At 42.8% G+C, this 20,568-nt stretch overlaps 2 protein-coding genes across 4 annotated transcripts in view; one reads left to right on the top strand and one right to left on the bottom strand.

Annotated features, from left to right (window-relative positions):
• The window catches only part of EFCAB11 (EF-hand calcium binding domain 11), a gene marked incomplete at its 3' end in the record, with an annotated part of 152,056 nt that extends 138,387 nt beyond the window's left edge, over positions 1-13,669 (bottom strand). For both annotated transcript variants that reach the window (XM_082844410.1, XM_082844411.1), the window contains exons 1-3: positions 13,534-13,669; positions 12,756-12,851; positions 9,032-9,077 (exon numbers count right to left, since the gene is read on the bottom strand). In XM_082844410.1, the coding sequence (XP_082700536.1) occupies positions 9,032-9,077; positions 12,756-12,851; positions 13,534-13,608 (217 nt within the window). In that variant the 5' untranslated portion in view covers positions 13,609-13,669. The remainder of the gene's footprint in view (positions 1-9,031; positions 9,078-12,755; positions 12,852-13,533) is intronic.
• Positions 13,670-19,725: 6,056 nt separating this feature from the next.
• Positions 19,726-20,568, top strand: part of TDP1 (tyrosyl-DNA phosphodiesterase 1) — a gene marked incomplete at its 5' end in the record, with an annotated part of 69,133 nt that continues 68,290 nt past the window's right edge. For both annotated transcript variants that reach the window (XM_082841963.1, XM_082841962.1), the window contains one exon: positions 19,726-20,272. In XM_082841963.1, coding sequence (XP_082698089.1) covers positions 19,726-20,272 — 547 coding nt within the window. The remainder of the gene's footprint in view (positions 20,273-20,568) is intronic.

The raw sequence follows: 20,568 nt of genomic DNA, 5'->3' as shown, positions 1-20,568 counted from the left end.
AAGTTGCCCGGGTAGCTGGACTCTACCAGTAGTTTTCTGACTTTGTTTTAGCTGTAGGAAAGGTTCTTCTTTCTAAAACAGGAATGCCCAGTGTGTAGAGATGAAGGCAAAGCTATTCGGTTTGCAGTGAGGTGGGCTCCTCACCGTTCCCTCTCCAGCAGTGCCTCTGCAAGTGCCCCCCACAGGACACAAGACTGAGGATCATGCCTCAAAGGCCACTGGGACCAATGATCTTTACGAATCCTTCCAGACTCTGCAAGTCTGTGCATTTTCCATATCACTGAAAGCACTCTCTTCCATTTTATAAACTACTCTTGGCGAAATGGACTCTTCATGTTCTATAATGAATATATATTTTACTTTCCAATCTACTTAATACATGTGATATAGATATATCATATACAGAAGTGTTATCTTTTCCCCCTTTTTTGTTTTTAAGCAATTTCCTAGGAAGGTAATCATATTTCACCACAGGGGTGGATATATTCAAAAAGTCCAATAAAACTATATAAAATTTCCCTCGAAAGTTGTTTTTTTTCTTTTTTTTGTGGCTCACAGTTCTAAGCTTCAGGGTCAGTGCGTACAGAGAAATCCTCTTGAAAATGTAGTCATCTAGTTTCTGGCTATCACAGCGAGCTTAAATTAGAAACTGCAATAAACCTGGGAGAATGAAAGAGAAAATAATAAAAATGCCAAGTGTTTTAGACTGTAAGTCTGGTCCTGGATTTAGTAGAAAAGAGAGGGCTCACAGTCATTGGGCCATCTATTAATTTTTCCAGGGATTGAAAATGCCTAAAAATGAGGGCTTAAAAGGATTAAGTGGCCTTTTAAAAGGTATAATACAAGCCTTTTCTAGTTTGAGAAATAAAATTCAGATTATGACTTTTGGAGGCCATGCAGGAAAAAAAAAAGGGTAGACTGTGTTTGCATAAAAAGATTGAAAGGACAGAAGGGCTTTCGTGGCATCAAGAGCAGTGAGTTGTCACAGTAAGATGGGTAAGTAAATTCAGAGGACTAATATTTTCTTCCAGCTACGCGCATAAGAGTAGGGGCATGAAGAGAAAAGAATCCACCTTAATGGAAGAAAGCAAGTTTTACTCTATCATTGGGAGGGAAATGAGGAAGAGTAAAAACAGGTTACAGTGGAATAGAGAATTCTGAACCAACGAAACCTTATTCCTACCAAACGTGGACAGGAATCGTCATCTTTTTTTATTATGCACATCTCCTGCTCATAACCCTTCAAAGGTTCCTCAGCGTTATCAGTGCAAAGCCCCGATCCCTTATTCTGGAATTTAAAGCTTCACTCTTCCTTCCAGGTAAACTGGTCCTTATATCTCCCCCTCTCCAACTCTCAGCTTCCATCAGGGCTGCTCGCTGGGGTGCAGCTGGCTTGCGGCTCGCACCGCACTCCCCGCGGCAGCACGAGAAAGCAGGACTCCACGGGGGCGGGGGCTTCCGTTTCCGGCAGGACTTGATACCAACACAGGGACAGCTGAGGAGCACTTTGAGCCTGCAAATCTGAGGGGGGGACCGGCAAAAGGGCGCGCTGTAAAACGGCGGGCAGGGATCTGAGAGAAGAGGGTGAGACGCTTGGGGGTAGGGGGTCTGTAGGAGAAACCCCACAGGGCTAGCATGCAGGAAGAGACCCTGCGGAGGAGAAGAAAGTGATGGAGGGACCTGTGATGGAGGGCGAGTGGTGAGTGATAAAGCCCCTCCTCTGGACCATTAACAGACACCTCGGCAAAGTCTCCAGGACATGACAGGCAACATTTGCATGGGTGTGGACTGTGCAGGGAAGTCTAAATTTGCACGGAGTTCTTCATCCACGCTGGCACCAGCGGAGCACAGGCAGCACCAGGAGCTGGAGGACAAGCTCGCAGCTGGCATCTGCCTTTATTCATTCTCCCTGTTCTCCTCTTTGCTTCTCCACCTTTTGCAAACCCCACCCAGCCTTCCACATCCGGCTCTGGCCCACACCTCGGGCAGGAAGGGAGTGCCACTCCCTTCGAAACCCTTACAGGTCTTCTTGTCTATTGTGTTCGTGTGACATCTGGCCATCACAGAAGTGACAATACTTCTTTAATCTTCCCTATCAAATATGACATTTTTAAAGAGTGTCTTTAGGTCAGTGTCTCCTAATTCTTTTTTACCCCTACAAGGAAACTTACTCATCATCTTTAAATGGGGAATTAAATACATTAATTGAGAGGGGAATATCTGAGGGGGATACCACAAAATTGTCCTATGATTTCAAGATAAGATAAGTATAATGTGTATGTGTTTCCTGATGATAGAAATGAACAAAGAAGTCAACTGAAATCTGAAGTCAAACAACAGCCTGCTACACCTGCTATACCGTGGCCTCAGTTCCTTAGATAGGGGCCCAAAACCACAAAATATACACAAAACAAATACAAAAAAATGTGTTTACAATGTAACTTAGAAGACTAGAAAACAGACATTTAAATTTAGGAAAAGAATACTTTTATAGTCAACTATCTGGCTCAAAACAACTCAGCCAAGATAGCAATAAATAAAAGCCATTAACCTCATCATCCACAAATTATTTTTCAATTAAACTGGCCCTGGATAGCATGACTGAGTCAAACAGTCCATCATCACCATTGTAATGAATCAATCTCTTTGATTTTTCCATTGTTTAAAGTTGCAGGTTAAAAGTAAGCTCCTGGAAAGCTTTTTTATTTCTAAGTATGAAAGTAAAATATGTTCAGTGTATTGAAAGGGCAACAATATAAAAAAACAGAAAGAAAGGGGAGAAAAAAGCATGATCTAATCACCCAGTGGAAACAAAATTCTGATATTTTGTTCTCGTTTTTTCCCTCAAGCATATTTTATATAGATCTGGGATAAAAACACACAGACAGCTGTGTGAGAATGCAGTGGGGCGATGTGCATTGGGCAGATTAAGCAAAAGTCTTATACATCTTAGCTGTTGTTATTCATATAAAATGCTCTACGATTTATCCCACAATGAAGTCAAACCGTCTGAGATCACACATGGTCTTGCCTTTCATAGAACTGCCCAGACAAGTTTGGCATTAAACCACTGGCCTATGCTGAAGAAAGTTCAAGAAACGGCCTTACAGACTTCACTGTTGTGTTTATTGAACAGTTTGTGGACATCAGTGTCCACTTATTAGTCTCTCCTCCACGAGACATCGTGGGGGAAATATCCCACATCGGGGAAAACTATGTCTCTCTAGAAAAGGAGTTTCTGTGGTGCGGATGCTGACTTCTGCACTAGGTTGTGATTCCCTGTTTGATCTGGACACTCAGTAGCTCGGAACCAAATTTGACATCAGCCTCTAGCGGCTGCACAGAACCTTGTGATTTGTGTTTTGTGTACTGACCCACTCCTGATTTCGACTCATTCATTCATTAAGTTCCCAGGACAATTAAGACTGGCCTCAGCTCCATCAATATGATCCATGACACTATTAACCTCAAGGGAAGGGTTTATCAAATGGTTGAGAGGGTAAGCTTGGAGATTACACTACTGTGGTCTGCCACCCTGCACAGATTACTTAACCTCTCTAAGCTTCAGGATTGTTTTAACTTATAAAATGGGATAATCCTAACATAGAGTTGTATTAAATTTAACAATCCATGCATAATACTCATCACAGAGTCTGCACATGGTAAACACTCAAGGAATCAAAGCTATAATTATTATCTATAATAATAATAAATACTGTAACATGTGTAAAAGTATCTTATAAACCAACAAAGAACCATCAAATGCCAGGATTAAGATTTTTTATTCCTCTCTGGAGCTCAGTTTCCTCATTTTAAAAAAGGAAATATATGACTGTTTTCTAGGCTCTTCTAGTTGCAAACTTCTTTCATTTTCTATAGTTAGAGGAGATATGAAATGTTCTATACCCTTAGAGAACAGAAATAAAACCCTCTAAAATTAGGTAGCAATAGTGTGTATTGGAACCAATCCCAACACTGATCTGCTGCTTCCTTAAACAAGTGGCTTGATTTTTTTTCCCCCTATTAATATAATTCCTTGTTCCTGGTACCTAAACAGTTTTTGCTGATACTCACGTGCTTGTTAAGTTATAGGCATTAAAAATGTCATTAACACCTTTTTGCTACTCATTCTGGCTGCCCTCAAATTCTCCCAGTGTGACTTCCCTTGAGACATCCTACTCTTCTAATGGCTTTGTCTTAACTTTTCACTCTTTTTAATTTTCACAAGGAACCTCTACAGAAACGACCCACCTTTTAGAGAGACCTTGGGAAGCAGGGTCTGGGCATCCAGGTTTAGGTACTGTATGAAATGTGTGCATCGTCAGGGCTCTGCCCAGTCAGACTCAATCCAGGATGTGAGTCTGGACCTTCCCCCAGGAAGCTGGGCAGCAAATGGGCTCTGTGTGGAGGGTCCTTTGGGGTTGCAGGCTGGAGATATGGCACAACCTTGTCTGGATGTAAGAAGAGCTACACCTAGTGGGAGAATTCCCAAGTCACAGCTACTCAGAAGAACTCTGGGAAGTTGATTACCTGAATTAATAGCTCCAAGAAAGCCAAGGCCAACCTTTCAGTTCTTCAAGATCAAAACATTAAGGAGAGAGATAATATACTTGGTAGAATAATCTGTGTATAAACTCTCTTCGATAATATATTTGGTAAAATAATCTGTGTATAAACTCTCTTCCTGTAAGAAAAATAACATGTAAATGTGACTCATGTCACTGAAAGGGAGAAAAGAAGGAGCTGGTCTGAAATTGGTTCACTACTAATAGTCCTAATGAAAAAATTTTATGTTAGCAGCATTCAGAGTTCAGCAGTGACTTCTTGCTAAGATGGCTATTTTACTCTTTCCCTGGGATGTCTGTGGTCTTGAGTCTCCCCTTTCAAGGGGACATGAACTGAAGCTAAGTCTACTCCTTTAATCATGAAGAAAGTGATGCTTTGAGAAAATTAATCTGCTGTTGATATCAGGGCCAGAAGAGGAAGGGAAAAGCCTGGAAGCTTGTAGACTAAGGAAACCCCTTCCACAGTAATTCTGGAGTAAGGTACTAAGCACCGACACTTTGACCTCGTTCCTCCAACCCAATCTTCCCTTGAATTTCTCAGATGACTAATTTACTTTGTAACCTTTTGAAATATACTTAAAAATTAATTATTAGGAAAAGATGCTGTGACAGGAAGCATCCTAATGATCTGATGGGGAAGTGGATGTGAGAGTACCTATAATATCCCTGATATTAAATGCAAGGTATGTGATATGGGAGCAGGTCCCAGAGCACATCACCAAAGTCGGAAAGCCCTCATAGGGAAGCCTACTTTCAACATCAAAAACTCCAGTTCTGAAGCAATCCTTAGACTATTATGAATTTGAGAAAATGTCCCATACTAAGGCAGTCTTCATTATACACATAAGAGAACTCAGGTGTGGGATAGGCCACAGGAAGGGAATGTAGAGAACCTCATTCAAAACCTAAAGCTTTAATGTACATCAGAACTAATATTAAAAGGAAGCTCCATGACTGCAAAAATGTGAGAACTGTTTCTGCAGGAAGTCCAAATCCAAGCATTAGAGAACTCAGGAAGGAGAGGAAAGGTTCATGAAATTTACAAAATATCTCCAGCCTCAAGTCAATCCTCTCTCAAACATCAGAAAAAAAGAAAAGGCAGGGGAGGAAACTAACAACCGCATACTTGGAAGATCCTTTTGCCACAGACCAGTCCTCATTTTATATCAGAGCACTCACACTCAAGAGGAACCTTTAGAATGTAATGAAGGTGGGAAAGAAAACCTTCTGCCAGAATTTACCCTTCAATGTACATCAAATTACCCATAGAGAAACCATATGAATGTAACACATGTGTGTAAGTCATATCTTACTAAATGTGAGCTCATACACATGGGGGGAAAACTCAGGATACTGAATGTGGAAGGTTTTTTCAGAAGTCAACCTTTATATCAGAGAACTCACTACACCTGTAAAGAACACGGGTAAACTTTCTTCCAGAATAACACCTGTCTGTACATCAAAGAACTGATTAAGGCAAGAAAACCTTCCGTGTGAAGTCAAATCCCTAATTCAGAACCAAAGAACACACATACGGGAGAAAATCTCCGGGAATAATGAATGTGAGAGTGCTTCTGGCAAACTACACGTATTTATGTAGAAACACTACATAAGCAAGAGCAGCGTAAGACATGCATCCAGACAGAATCACTCACTGACTCTCAGGGGACTCCTAAAGGAGAGAAACCCTAACAATGCAAAAAATGCGGGAAATCCTTCTGCCAGAAGACAGAAATCTTTATAGACTGGAATATTCACATAGAAACCCAGAGAAAATATGTAAGGAAGGCTTCACCAAGAAGTTACAACCTAAACTGAACAGCAAAGAAACAACATTTGAATACTTTGAAAGCGTGAAAATTTTTAACATGAAATTTAAAGCCTGGGGAAATTCTATCAAGTTAGGGAGTATGTCAAAAACAACTTCTCCTAGCAATAATATTGTTCAAAAAGTCATGTTTAATATGTGATACCAAGCCTGTATCCAAAAAATAATCTAGTAAACTCTTCTGTAAATCCAAAATTTATAAATAAAAAGATTTTTAAAAAAAAAAGTCAAGCCAGTCTAAAGGACACAGGAGCCAGCTCAAGGAGGCACTCAATGGCCAAATCTGTGGTAAGTGGAGCACTAAAATAATTAAGTAATGAATTATAAATCATTAAAAACATACAAATTTATGAGTCCATACTGATAAAAGAGAAATAGATTGATCAATCAAGAAGACGGGAAGTCTCTTGCTTACAGTAAAAATGCCAAGGGCTAACTGAAAGAAGCACTGGGATTATAAAATGATTACTTTGCAATCATATGGCAAAAACTGGATCAGACAAGAATCATACATGGATACCAAATCGAGGCGGAAATTTTGATGAGAAGCAGAATATTTGCAACATCGAACGTGTCTCTCCACAGGCTGCTGATTAGTTGCAAGGGAAGAAAATATAAAGAGAAATAATACAATGCAGAAATCCGACAACGTCATGACCAGTGATAAAATTAGTATCTACAGGAGACAGACAGACATTGTGTGCCTCCAGATGTGGCGCCCTGAGAGGGACATATCACCCGAATAGGATTCTGGCTGAGGGTGCTTAACCTCAACCTACTTACAGAGAAACGTCATGCAAACACAAGATGAGGGCTGTTCCTAAAAAAAGGAAACCATGGGGGTGGGCTATTTCCTCAAAAATATCTATGTTGTAAAAAGGCAAAAAAAAAAAAAAAGGGCTCCCCTGGTGGCGCAGTGGTTGAGAATCTGCCTGCTAATGCAAGGGACACGAGTTCGAGCCCTGGTTTGGGAGGATCCCACATGCCGCGGAGCAACTAGGCCCGTGAGCCACAACTACTGAGCCTGCGCATCTGGAGCCTGTGCTCCACAACAAGAGAGGCCGCGATAGTGAGAGGCCCGCGCACCGCGATGAAGAATGGCCCCCACTTGCCACAACTAGAGAAAACCCTCGCATAGAAATGAAGACCCAACACAGCAAAAATAAATAAATAAATAAACTCCTACCCCCAACATCTTTTTTAAAAAAAAAAGTCTCTAGAAATATCCCAGATTAAAGGAGCTAAAGAGACATGATACCAAGGACTAATTCCTGTATTAAATGAGGAAAGATGCTAATAAGGACATAATTAGATCAAGTGACAACATTGCAATATAGACGGTAAAGCAGATAAAGACAAGTATTAATATAAACTTATGATGGGTGTGCTGTGGTTATGGACAGCTCAGCGAGAGGATGGAGAAGAGGCAGAAAGTGCAGAAGAGAAGGTAGATGGGGTAAAATATGAACAGTAAGTGAATCTGGCTAAAGGGTATACAGCTATTCTCTGTACTACTTTTATCTTGCAACTTTCCGTAAGCCTCAAATTACATCCCCCCAAAAAGGAATTTTTGAAAAGCCAATTCAGCATGCTCTGGACCCTATCTCCTCCAACAATAGGTAGTTATCTCTCTGTCTCATTTGCCTTTCCCCTCCTCACTAGATCATTCTGCTAAGCTTAGAAACATCTTCATGTTCCAAAAAAAGGCGAACAAAAGCAAAGCAAACAGCTCTTGATCCACAGCTACTGGACCCACTGAAAGACTTATCTACTCACATTGTCACTTTGCCACTTTCCCTTTATCTTCAAACCACTGCAGCCTGGCCTCTGCCCCCATGACGTGGTGACACTGCTCTTCCTAAAATCACCCGGCACCCCTGGGTTGGCAGCTCCACGGATTCTCTTCAGTTCTTTTGCTACTTAACCTTTCAACAGCATTGGACACTGTCGACCATACCTCTTCCCTGGAATAGTCACTCCTCTTGGCTTTTGATCAAATACTCTTGATTTTCCTCTGGCCCCTCTGCTCCTCCTAAGTCTCCTTTGCCATCTCTTCATCCCCTACCTGACTTTTAATGGTTATAGTTCCTACAGGTCTCAGTCTACACTCTCCCTCAAGGGGTCTCATCCACTCCCATGGCTTCAAAACCATCCAAACGCTGATGACTCTCAAACTTATTTCTGTGGCCCAGATCTTTCCTCTGAATTCCATACTCATACAGCTCAATTGCCTTGACATCATCGACCAAAACCTCTCAAACTCAACATATTCAAAACTGAACTCTTGCACTCCCCAAACCCTAAATCTTCTCCCCCAGTCTTCCCATTTCAGGAAGTGCCACTTCCACTCACTCAGCTGCTCAAGTCAGAAAACCTAGATCATCTGCGGGATGATGAAATTATCAGCAACATTTTTTCTTTATGCTTTTCAGTGGTTTAAAATTTTCCTACAATAAACATACACTTGTGAATACATTAATTAACTAAAATTAAAAGAACCAAGCCTCGTTCTTTTTGGGTAATCAGAAACAAAACAAAGATTTGCTTAAACATAATGCTTTATAGCCTCTATATTTGTTCTTAGTTGTAGTTTCATGAATGTCTAAGTAAGAGTACTAAAAATGAACTTTCACATTACCGGAAGTGTTTGGATCTACTGAGGACATCACAGAATCAGCTTCTATCTAGAAAAGAAAAAAGCATAGGATATACAATTTCATCAAATGTTTTCACAGTACAAGTTCTTAATTCCTGGGGTGCGGGGAAGGAATGTATTTTATGAGAAACCAACTTTGTTGAATCCAGCAGACAAGTAACATCACAGGACAGCTATAATAGTCATTTTTCTCTTCTATTAATAAGATACCAGATGCTGATCTACTACAAACTCTGATGGCCCCCAAAACTTTACTGCATTGACCAAAACAGTTTATCATATAAAATCAACTTGACTATCACATATACAGAATAACCTAAAAGGTAACGTTTCTGTTTTAGACAAATACAAGTAATTGTTACAATGGGCTCTATGGGTTCAAAATTTTTTTCCTGACTGTAATAGTAACATGATGTAGAAAACATGAAAAATATTTTTTAATTATGAAGAAAAACATCTAAAAAACCAGCCATCCAGTGAAAACCATTGTTAACATTTAGGCCTAGTACAGCTTTTTTTTTTCCCCCTCCATGCATTTTTAAACATATTTGAGAATACACTATATATTACGTTCGGGGACCTGCCTTCACTGAATATTAAAACATAAGTGTTTTCCCACATTGTTAAGAGAGCTTTATAAACATCATGGAATTAGAACCTTGGCAACATCTGATGTAGCTTCTCCACCTTCAATTCCATGCCCTGCACTTCCCTGGTTCCTCCTGTCCCTCCCAGACAACCAGTTCCCAGTGCATCTTCTTCATGGAGTCCCCACCGACCCTTAAATGTGGGTACGCCCCCCATGTTCTCCCCTCAGGACACTGCCCTTCACACTCCACATACTCCTCTTGGGCAGTGCCACCCAGTCTCATGCTTTGAGCTACCACCTGTGAGGAATCCTAAATCTATCTCCAGCCCTCACCTCTCCACCCAACTTCAGATTCCTACCTCTAAGGGAGGTGGCACAGTCTGAGAGCAGATCTTTACCACCATCACCTCAACACCCAGCACAGCACTTAAAAAAGGAATGCACTTGGGGTGCTTCTAGCCTCCTCGAACTTAATATGCCCCAATCCGAACTCACTGCCTTTCCCCCAAACCTACTCCTTCTGAATTTTCTTATTTTCTTATCCCTTTAGTCCTGTTGTCACATCACTCTGATACGGCCACCACATGTAACCATGAATCACCAAGGCATAACTTCTCCCACCACCACAAAGCGCTCCCAGACACTTCATATCAGAGTCTACCTCCGCTGCTCTAAATGATGCCCGGATTCCTATTAAAGTTACCACAGAATTAGACCCTTCTCCTTGCCCTCCTCCCTTTCTGTTCTTAATCTCTTCTCTATCGTAGTATTTATCAGAGTTTTATAAGTCTCTCTACACTAAACTGTGAACTATTTCAAAGTAGGGTCTATGTTTATTCACCTTTATATTTCTAGCAACTAGCAAGTGCTCCTTTTATTAAATGGGAACACAATAAATTTCATTCTGTAAACATTTTCATGAATGCAGAAGTGATTTATTATTTTAGTGCCTTACTGCTTCATGAGCTGCATTCAGTAAATATTTCGTTTGCTGAAAAGCAATGTTTAAAAATAAAACCCCAAGTTGAATGAGGTAAAATGGCACTAGTGGGCTCTACGTTTTTTAAGGATATACAGTTGTTTCAATGTCACTTTTATACATACTTCTATGTATGTAAACATATCTTCACAGTTTACACTTTCATTTGTATCTGCTGGGCTGGATTAAGCTTTGTTGTGATTGTGACCAATATTCAGGCCACGTGAGCACATTTTATCACATCACCAATTCGTTGTAATAAATGTTCAATGTACACCAAAAAAAAAAAAAACAAAAAAACCCCCAAACCTCAACCTATTATAAGAGGAAAAATCTATTAAATTTCACAGAGGGAATACATTAAGTGTCACTTAATAAAACTTCATGATTGTTACCAATGATCGTTAAGTGTATAGGTGATTTGCTATATCAGTATTTCACTGTTTAGTGATCTGCAGTAAACAACCATTTCCTTTGATTAAAAAATAAAATCCAAAACCTCAACCAAAAGTAAAAATCTGTTAAATTTGATGGTGTGTATGTATGTATGTTACCATATCTCTGTACTTGTCATTAAATTCCTCACTTATATGTTCTAAAATTAAAATCAAGTAAGTAGATCCAAAGGTGATAAAGGTAGAATGAGACCAGATATCTTTCCAGCTGAACCTGGGTTAAATTCAATGCTTCAAAAGCTGAGTCCACTTAGCTGACCTGCTCTGGAATTCCAGCTGAAATGACTGCAGGTTAACAGGAGAGCTGCAATTTCTGGGAGCCAGCCCTGAAGCTCCATAATCAACATCTCAGTAACTAAGCAACCCCTAGCAGTTGAACGTACCTGGGTGGTTCATGGGACATATTTATATCAACAGAACATATTAACAGTGAAGTTGTAATACATTTAAGCATAAGGAAGAACAGAGAAGTGGGACATCACGTGGTCCCTGGCTTTACAGGGCCCGCAATCTGACAGACAGGTAAAGCCCACTCATAGGGAACAATTGGGCCAAAGTAGTTGCCCAGCCACTTTGTCTAACAACAGCAGGAGGGATGACATTCCAGGCAGAGCCCTGAGCGCTCCCTCTGTTTGATGCCTGCAACTGAATTTCTTAAACCTGGCCAAGATCTTGCCCCTGATTAATTCCAGTTCAGCAGCTTAACAAGAGGGATCCATCACTAGAATGGATGTAACAGACAAGAGGAGCAGCACAAGGACAGGAGGCATAGGAAACCTGTCCTACTAAAATGGGAGATTCACTGAAGTTCAGCTCAACTCTCCTTAATTAGTGCAACCTTTCCTGGAGAGCAATGCCCAACAAAATTTCAAATGTACCTAGCACTTGTATCTCTAGGAATTTATTCCACAGAGTTATATCCACAAGCAGATATATAGTTATAAGAGAATGCTCACGGCAGCAATATTTGTAGGAATGAAAAATAATAGAAACAACTGAAATGACCAAAACAAGGAAACTAGCTAAAGAGAATACTAAGCAACTATTTTTTTAATGTGGTATGTGTGCTTTTATGTTCTTCTATTGTGAAGTGAAAAAAGCAAGTTAAAATAAAATAGGCATACTATGCACCCACTTTTCAATACAATGCTAGGCGTGTTTGTCAATACATAGGAAATTTTGGGATGATACACAATAAACTGTTACTAATGGTAACTCCTGAGGAGTGGGACCCTTTGGTAGGGAGGGAGGGGATTTTACACCCAACTTTATACTTTTCTGGACCATTTTAATTATTTGACTATGTAAATGCATTATTTTCATAATTTAAATGGAGCAAAATTTTTTTTTTAATTTAAGAAAAAAAAATCCTGCATGTCACTTCCTCTGTGAATTCCTTCTGTTACCAACATCCCACTCCCAGGCTTCCCTCTTGGAACCTCACTAGCATCTCATACTTAATATTATTAGCAGCCTGGTGACTTAGTCTTGATGGATTCTAATTCATTCCTGAGATGGATTCTTAAGACAAAAGTAAAATTCAGCACTGGACACATCTCTGAAATTGCTCAAAAGGCAGCGGTTTGCTTCATAAACATCCTAAGCTAGCCCTCTGCACTTTATTTAGAATCCATCCACTATTGTATTGTCAGCCCAGTCCCCAAATACAAAAGAAAGTTCTACCTTGGAGGGCTTGTATCCAAACAGCATTACAACAGCAACTTTAAAGTCCTCTCTGCTTAGATAGCCTTTGTTTTCTTCATCGCATGCTTTAAATACCTAAAGAACAGCAAATATCTTTAGTTAATAAGACAGAAACCGTTTGTTCTATTATTACTAACTTATATTAAGTTTAGACCTCCCAAACCTAAAACTTAGCCAAGAGTAGGGCTGGGAAATGGAATTTCATTATCCTAATTTTAATCCTCAAGAAATCTTAATCTGCTGGGACTTCCCTGGAGAACCAGTGGTTAAGACTCCTAGCTTCCACTTCAGGGGGCACGAGTTCTACCCCTGGTCGGGGAACTAAGATCCCGAATGCTGCCCCCAGGGCCAAAAAGAAAAAGAAATCTTAATGTGCTAAAATTTACTCCCCCCAAAAGTGCAAACGACTTAATCGCTGGGTTAATTCCTTTAAACCATTCGAATAAGTTCTACCGAAAATTCAATCCTAGAATTGGGAAGGTGAGGCAAAAGGCTGGCTTTGAAAGGCGGGAGGAGAGATGGAGATTACAGCTTGTTATACACAGACTATGTCGCGGAGAAAAGAAGGAGTTGGAAGTAGAACCCTGGACAGGGATCCAGAAGCCTTGCAGCCCTAGCCTCGGTCATTAACCATGACACTTCGGAAGGACAGTCCAGCCCCTATCTGTGCAACAAAGCTGAGTGAGAGCCAGGCGGGGTGACGGAAGTGAAAGTCCCGGGTCAAGTTTAAGTCCGAGACAGCCCTCCGGGCACTTACTTCCACCCACTTCTTGTGTTCCGACTGGCTGGCTTCCCACGTCCGCGGCCGGGCCCCGGCCTGGGAGAAAAACATCGCGACAGCCACACGGCAGTCGGGACGCCTGAACTCGCGACCTCTGCGGCCTACTCCCGGCTTGCAGCGACAGCCCGCCAACCTCCCCGCAGTTCGGGAAGCTGAACTTGGCCGGGTACCTCCAACGTCTTCTCCCATTGGACGGCCTGTGAGCCACTGGCGTTGACCCCGCAGCTCTATTGGCCAGAGACTTTGTTTAATAACGTTTCCTTGGAACAGCCTATGGCGGAGGGGCTTCCAGGCCCGCCCCCAGCCTTGGCTCCGCCCCTCTCGCCCCTTTAACTCCTGGCGCGCGGCTGTGGATCCCGCACATCCAGGTGCTGTTTCAACGTGTCCTGCATGATTCTTCTCATTTTCTGCCCCCACACCTTGTAGTAAATTACTTTTGATAATTTTGATCAATGGCACTATGCTAAACATTATAGGAGACACAAAAAGAGTGTGAACAATGCATAAAAGGAACCAATCAAAACAAGACCGGGGCTCCCGTGCAGATCAGCAAGTCATTGGAATCGAGCCCTCCAGGGTAGCTACTGTGTCTGTTCCGTCCTCCCTATAAGCCTAGCACTGAGCACGGTACCTGGCACAAAACAGACTTTCAATAAATGAACCAAGTGAGCCCTTAGGACGTTTACCCCAAGTTATTTCATTCAGTCCTCTAGGAGAGGTGCCTGGTGTGAAGGAAACTCTGAGAATAATATCAACAGCACTGAACCCAAATTCCACAGCAAACATCCTTATTAAAGGCAAGAAATATGGCGAGGGTTCCGCTTTGCAAAGTAGTTTATCTCAGACCTCTCTCTTCTGACAAATCAGTAAGATTAAAAAGGCAACACACACACACACACACACAGGCACACGCGCCTGTTTCAACGAAGAAACGGGCATTCGAGGTTGAGTCTAAGGGAGCTCGTTTAACCTTTTATTTTACAGCAGGTTTTACAGTCCGCTCCCCCAGGAGAACCCACTCCTCCTGGGACACCGGTCTCAGCCCTCAGCTTCCTCGAACCTCTCAGGTGATCCTGTCTCTGCCTTTAAAATACCCACCCCCTCCCACCCCCCCCACCCCCGCCACACACACACCTCGAGCTCCGGGAGTCTGAAGCTATGAGAACCTCTGCAAAGCGGATGAGTTTTGCTAATTAACTACGGGAGAAGTGAGGGAAATTTCTTTTCCTCTCTCCCCCTTTTAGGAGACGCGCCCAGGAGGTGAGAGGGGAGCTGGAGGCGGCCAGGTCTTCTCTCCGCCCCTTCCTGCGGGAGCGACCCCTCAGCCCCTCATGACCCGGAGGGCTTTAGGACCCAGCTGCGGGCGTCCCGGAAGGGGAAGGGGCAGGGTCACTCTGCGCGCGCTGCCGGCTGGAGGGTTTGAAGCGCGCGCAGGCGCGAGTGGCGGCGGAGCGGCGGGATCCTAGGTGGCTGCGCGTTCTGGGGGCTTCAGGTGAGTGGAGGCCGCGGGTTCCGGGGCCTCCGGTACGCGTTCGGCAGCTGCCCGCGCTTTTGCTCCTCCCGGCCTGGAGCGCGGGCAGCCGGCGTCCGGCGAATTCTTGAGTGTCCCGCGGGGCTGGAGGTGGATCCGGAGGGAAGCGGAGCATCTTGTAAAGACACTAGGTGGGGTCCCCTTCTGGGCCTCGGCTTCCTCCGGTAATAGTACCTCTTTGGCGCGAGCAGCTGCTGCTTGAGGAGACCAGAGTCCTGCTGGAGGGGTCCCCCTCCGCAGATTCTTATTCTGGCTCCTCCACGTAGTAGGCAGATGGTCTGGAGAGTTAGTGATAGCTAGCATGTTGGGCGCTTACTCTGTGCCAGGCACTTAACCTCTGTGTTTAGTCTCCCCATAAATGGAAACAGTTGTGAGCGTGAAATGAGCGTATGCCCAGTAAAGGTGAGCGCACAGAAAACAGTGTACCCCGGAATCAGCCCACTTCACTCCATCCCGACTGCCTTCATGAGCTACCAGAGTCCCTGCAGGAGCCGCCTCACTTCGACTTTTGTCTCCCTCCAAACCATTCTCCATACAGAGTTGCAGGGAACGTAATATTTTAAAAAAGTAGATCGGACCAAGGTACTCCCCTTCAGTGGGGCCTACGGTTCTTAGAATAAAATCCAGGATCTTTAACTTACTCCTGCCCACCCCCTTCATCCTGGACCACCTACCTGTCTTCCTTACCCAAGTCTTTCTGTGTGTTTTTGGAGTTACTACACCCTTGTTCTGGTCGTTGCAGGTTGGGTTCCCTCACTTGGAATACTCTTCTTTCCCTCCCACACTTTTATTTGGCTGATTCCTTTTCACCCTTCAGAGCTCACTTAGATGTTAAATTCAGGATAGTCGAAGGTAAGGGCATCCCTGTTACTCTCTCATACCTGTAAAATATAATGAATATCTGTAAAGATATCTTGGCTTTTTTGGTTATTTTTGTTTGTGTCAGTCTGTTCCTTTCTCCTTGAAATAGAAGCTTTTCTAGGACAAATTGTTTCTGTGTTGTTCATTTCTTATTCCCAGGGCTTGGCATATAGTAGCTGCTCAATAAATATTTTTCGACTGAACATACTCTGGGAGGTAGGTATGACACCCATTTTACAGAGGAGGAAGTTGAGGCTCAGCAGTTAAGTAACTTGCCTAAGTGCACATTTACCACCTAGTAATGACTGGATTTGAAATTGGAGTCATATTTGCCAACTACTGGCCACACCTGGCCTCAGTTGAGATTGACTCCCATGCCCTCCTGATGGTCTGCAAGCTCTATAAGAAGGGTCAGCTGGAAGTGTAAAAGAAATAGCCCAGCTGGGTCTGGGATGGTAGGGGGAGAGGAGGAGCCAGCAGCTTTAAGAGGAGTAGCCATTTGCATCCACACATTTTTTTTTAGTATCTAATAGACACTCTAATGTTATGAGTTGGCATCTGGTGGTAGAATTTCTTTAGATTTTTGCCCTCCTTGGCATTGTAGCTTAATGCAGTGTTTGCCAAATTTCAGTAATGTGGTCGGTTGCTTCCTCCCCAGTTTTGTCTCACTCTCAACATCTGTACTACTATTTGTGTAATATTTTCATTTGAACCCACTTTTACATAAACACTATCTTTTAGAAGTAGACTTCAGTTATTGTAAATGTAATGGAGCCATAAGATACCTTCTGTTGATGTTAAACCAAAGTGTTACTGCCTGCGGAAGAGCCCAAAATCCGTTATTTGTTCAAAAGCAGGAATAGAGACATTTCTACAAACAGCTTTCTCCTTGATTAAACTGAGACACTGGATTGGAATGGGAAAGGGAGGTACTTTCATAACGTAATGTTAGTTAATGTCAGGTCCCAGTCACCTCTGCTTTGGGAAATACTGCACTTTGCTGACCCACTGAATGTCAGCTCTCAGTCAGCCCACCTGTGTGGTAATTCTGATCCTGGTGTCACCACTTACCCAGAGTGTGGTGTTAGACCTGTGCTGTGCGAGACACTGCCCAGGGAAGACAAACCGTGAACAAACAATTGAAGGAAAACACTTAGGTTCTATCCTTGTAAAGCTCTATGACTTGAGTATGAAAGCTGTCTGAGAATGCAGAGAATCTGGGCCTGTGTGAGAGAGAAATGAAATTCTGATCCTGAGACCAGATCCAGTCCTGCAAAGTAGAATCAGTTGCTGGTTAATCTTGGTGTTTACCAACAGCTCCTCTTCAACAGGCTAAGCGCCTTGACTGCATAGAGAGGCTGGTAACCTGCTAGGCTTAATGATTTGTTACAGTTTTATTAGCATATTGCAAAGGTTTTTTTGCCTTTAATTGGTAAATAATCTCAGGCACATTTTGGATTGTGAGTAGATCCAAAATTTAAACCATGTATAGAGCAGACAAAAACCTTTTTTTTTTCTCTAGGAAATGTCTTTTTCAAAGCTTTATTTTTTACCCATTTGTCCTTTTTTGGAAGGAATTCTCTGTCCTCCTCCCCTCCCCCACCCCGCATGTGGTTCTAGAAAGTGTAGATAATGATAAAACTGAAAAATTTAGAAATCTCCTAAATAGCTCACACAGTCACTAAAGACAAATAAATATTTTCCTTTTAGAGTTCTCAGGATTTTTGAATTCCATTTTATTTATACGTAATTGATCTGGGAAGAGGGGTGGTGGTGATCTCTAAGGTCTGCATACAGCTCCTTTTCTCAGGCTGGGAGCTGAACCCTTTTTTCACCTAAAAACTCTGAGACCCTCTCTTTGCTTTAGGATGGGGCAGGAATCTAGGGAGAACAGGCTGAGGAATCTCAGTTGAAGATTCTATTACTCATTGCCTAGCTTTAGAGCTGGTTTAGAATTCAATGGAAGCTAGAGCTTACAGCACAGTAGTTTTTCCAGAGATGGTTCTTTTGTTCTTAAATCATTTTTCAATTACAAACTAACTGACAAAATGGCTCCTTCAAAGTGAATTGTGATAGCAGTCTCCAGAGTCTAGAACACTAAGGGAACTTAAGTTTTAAAAAAACAGTCAAACAAAAAACTGAGTGTTTAAGTAGGTGTTAAGTAGTAAGTCTGTCTTAACCCCTTTCGTGGGAAAACCTGGTTCTCAGATCCTGTTAACTGTAACAATACAGTTCCAACAAGCTTGATTATCTGGTGTCTTAACCCTTATCAGATTAGAAACAATTTAGGGGGAAAAACCTACTCAGAGTTCAAACAGCCCCTAGAAGTGGACTGAACACAGGGGGAAAGGACAGAGAACTTTTAGAAAAGAAGACCTAGACAGAGTCTAGGGCCCCTATTACAGGAGCAAGTGTCTGCATCCATCTGTGGTCCCTACAGTTGTGGCTGCAAAACACTGTCCATGCCAGGTGGGCTTAATAGTGACCCTGGGCCATGAAGAACGAGTCAAATTATTGTCTAGATGCACTCTGCTTAAAAGCTCCTTGAAATGTATAATTTACAGGAGAAACCTTATCTGACTTGGTCATAAATTGAGAAAGGTGAGAAGTTGTGCAAAGTGATAGATACCTTAAAAAATATATACTTTTTAGATTGCAACATGAAAGTATATTCATTAGCAAGTCTTTCAGTGCAGAATTTAGCCTTTTTTAAGGAGTGGGGGTTATGCTGCAGTCTGTCCTATATCTGCACTCATAGCAGGTCCTGCTTACGCTGTAGAGCAAAAATGTAGACACTCTGTCCACGATCTGAGCACAGACTCTTGAGTTGTGTAATTTTCCTCTGGGTCTTGTACTAAAGTGTATTTTTTTTTTTTTTAAATCACACTAAGGAGCTCTTCTTTAGTTATTTGGGAAATCTACTTAGATAGCCCTTTACCCTTGAATTGGTGACATTTTGTAGGTAAGAAAAGCAAAAGTTTCATGTGTTTTCCTCTTTTGAGAGCAAGAAAGTAGAAGTTAAACTGTGTGGTTTAGAAAACAAGTAACGTTTTGCTTTAGTACAAGTTCTTTCTCTGCAGGTTTTCATGGTTTGATTTGGGATTAGATAATCATTGAGTCAGTTGGGTCCTCATGGAAGCATCCCTAGATAATGTATATATAGAATTGATCATTTGATACTGTCTGGAGGATTTCGTTAAGCTCTATGGTAGGTAGCTTATCTTGGGGGAGTAAGAAGTAGTCCCTGAAGTCCTTTGGGCTCCCATACCTGGGTGAGGAATAGGTGATAAATTCCAATTTGACCTTAAAAATATGGTCAAGGTTTAAGGTCAAATAAATTCCAATTTGACCTTAAAAATATGAGCATAGAATTACTCCTGAAATTCCTTAAACTGACCTTAACCCCAAACACCTGTTGGAAGCTTCAGGGCTAAGAGTGGACATTTTTGTTTTGGACTTTGGCTCAACTCCATTTCCTCAGGCATTTAAGAACAAGGTCTAGGTGGAAAGACAAAGGGAGAGAAGCAGAAGGTGAGCAGGATTTTCGCCATCACTTTATTTGCCAAGTTCTCACGGCAGATTGTGGTGATGTGCCGTGAACACCTACAGAGCCGCTGATGTTAGTGACACGTCTTGGCATCTGGTAAGTGTCAGGTGTGCTGTATGTGTCCTAGAAGCTCAGGACACGGAATTTGAGAGCAAGAGCATGAGTGTGCCGGTGGCCTGATGGATGGGAAATAACGAAATTTCCACCTTTCATTTCCAGAGGAAGTGTAATGTCTCAGGAAGGCAGTTATGGGAGGTGGACGATATCCAGTAGCGATGAAAGTGAGGAGGAAGAGCCAAGACCGGACGAGCCATCTACCTCCTTTCTCCCGCACGCTGAGCAGGGAGCAGCCAGTGAGCCGAAGTACACCTGTTCCGAGGCTCGGAAAGCTGCCCACAGGAGGAAGGTCGCACCCGTGAAGTTCAGCAGCACAGATTCCGTTTCAGAAGCTTCACCTCCCAAAAGGCAGAAGGGCGGTTCCCAGGAAGACCTGGGCTGGTGTCTCTCCAGCAGTGAGGATGAGCTGCCGCCAGAGACGCAGCAGAAGCAGGCTAAGGACACGGGGGTCAAAGAGGAGAAAGGCCTCCCTTCTCCCAGAGATGGTGCTGTCCCGGGAGCTGAGCATCACAGCCCCTCAGCCGGCCACGGGCTTGAAACGTCAGGGGAAGGCCAGGACATCTGGGACATGCTGGGTAAAGGGAACCCCTTCCAATTTTACCTCACTAGAGTCTCCGGAATTAAGCCAAAGTATAACTCGGGAGCCCTCCACATCAGGGGTGAGTGAAGCCGGGGGTCTGGGAGCTGCACGTGTGGGGCTTCCCCTCGAAAAACAGGAGGGAAGCCTAGAAGGGATCTCTTAAGAACCCTCTGAACTTCTCTCAGGGGGAAAAGAACCCATTTTGACAAGCAGATGCATTCGTCTGACAGCAAACTGCTTAGCTTGGGAAGCCAGCGGGTGTCTCCCAAAGCCCTGCAGGCCACCCTGCTGGCACCCCTTGCACAGTGCTTATAATTACTTAACTTGTAATTTAAAGGTTAAACTCGGTCGCTGACACTTTATTAACCAAGTAGC

The sequence above is a fragment of the Leucopleurus acutus genome (genome assembly GCF_964270905.1).
Source record: "Leucopleurus acutus genome assembly, chromosome: 1".
In the NCBI taxonomy this organism is placed as follows: Eukaryota; Metazoa; Chordata; class Mammalia; order Artiodactyla; family Delphinidae; genus Leucopleurus; species Leucopleurus acutus.
This window is presented reverse-complemented; position numbering and strand designations above follow the sequence as displayed.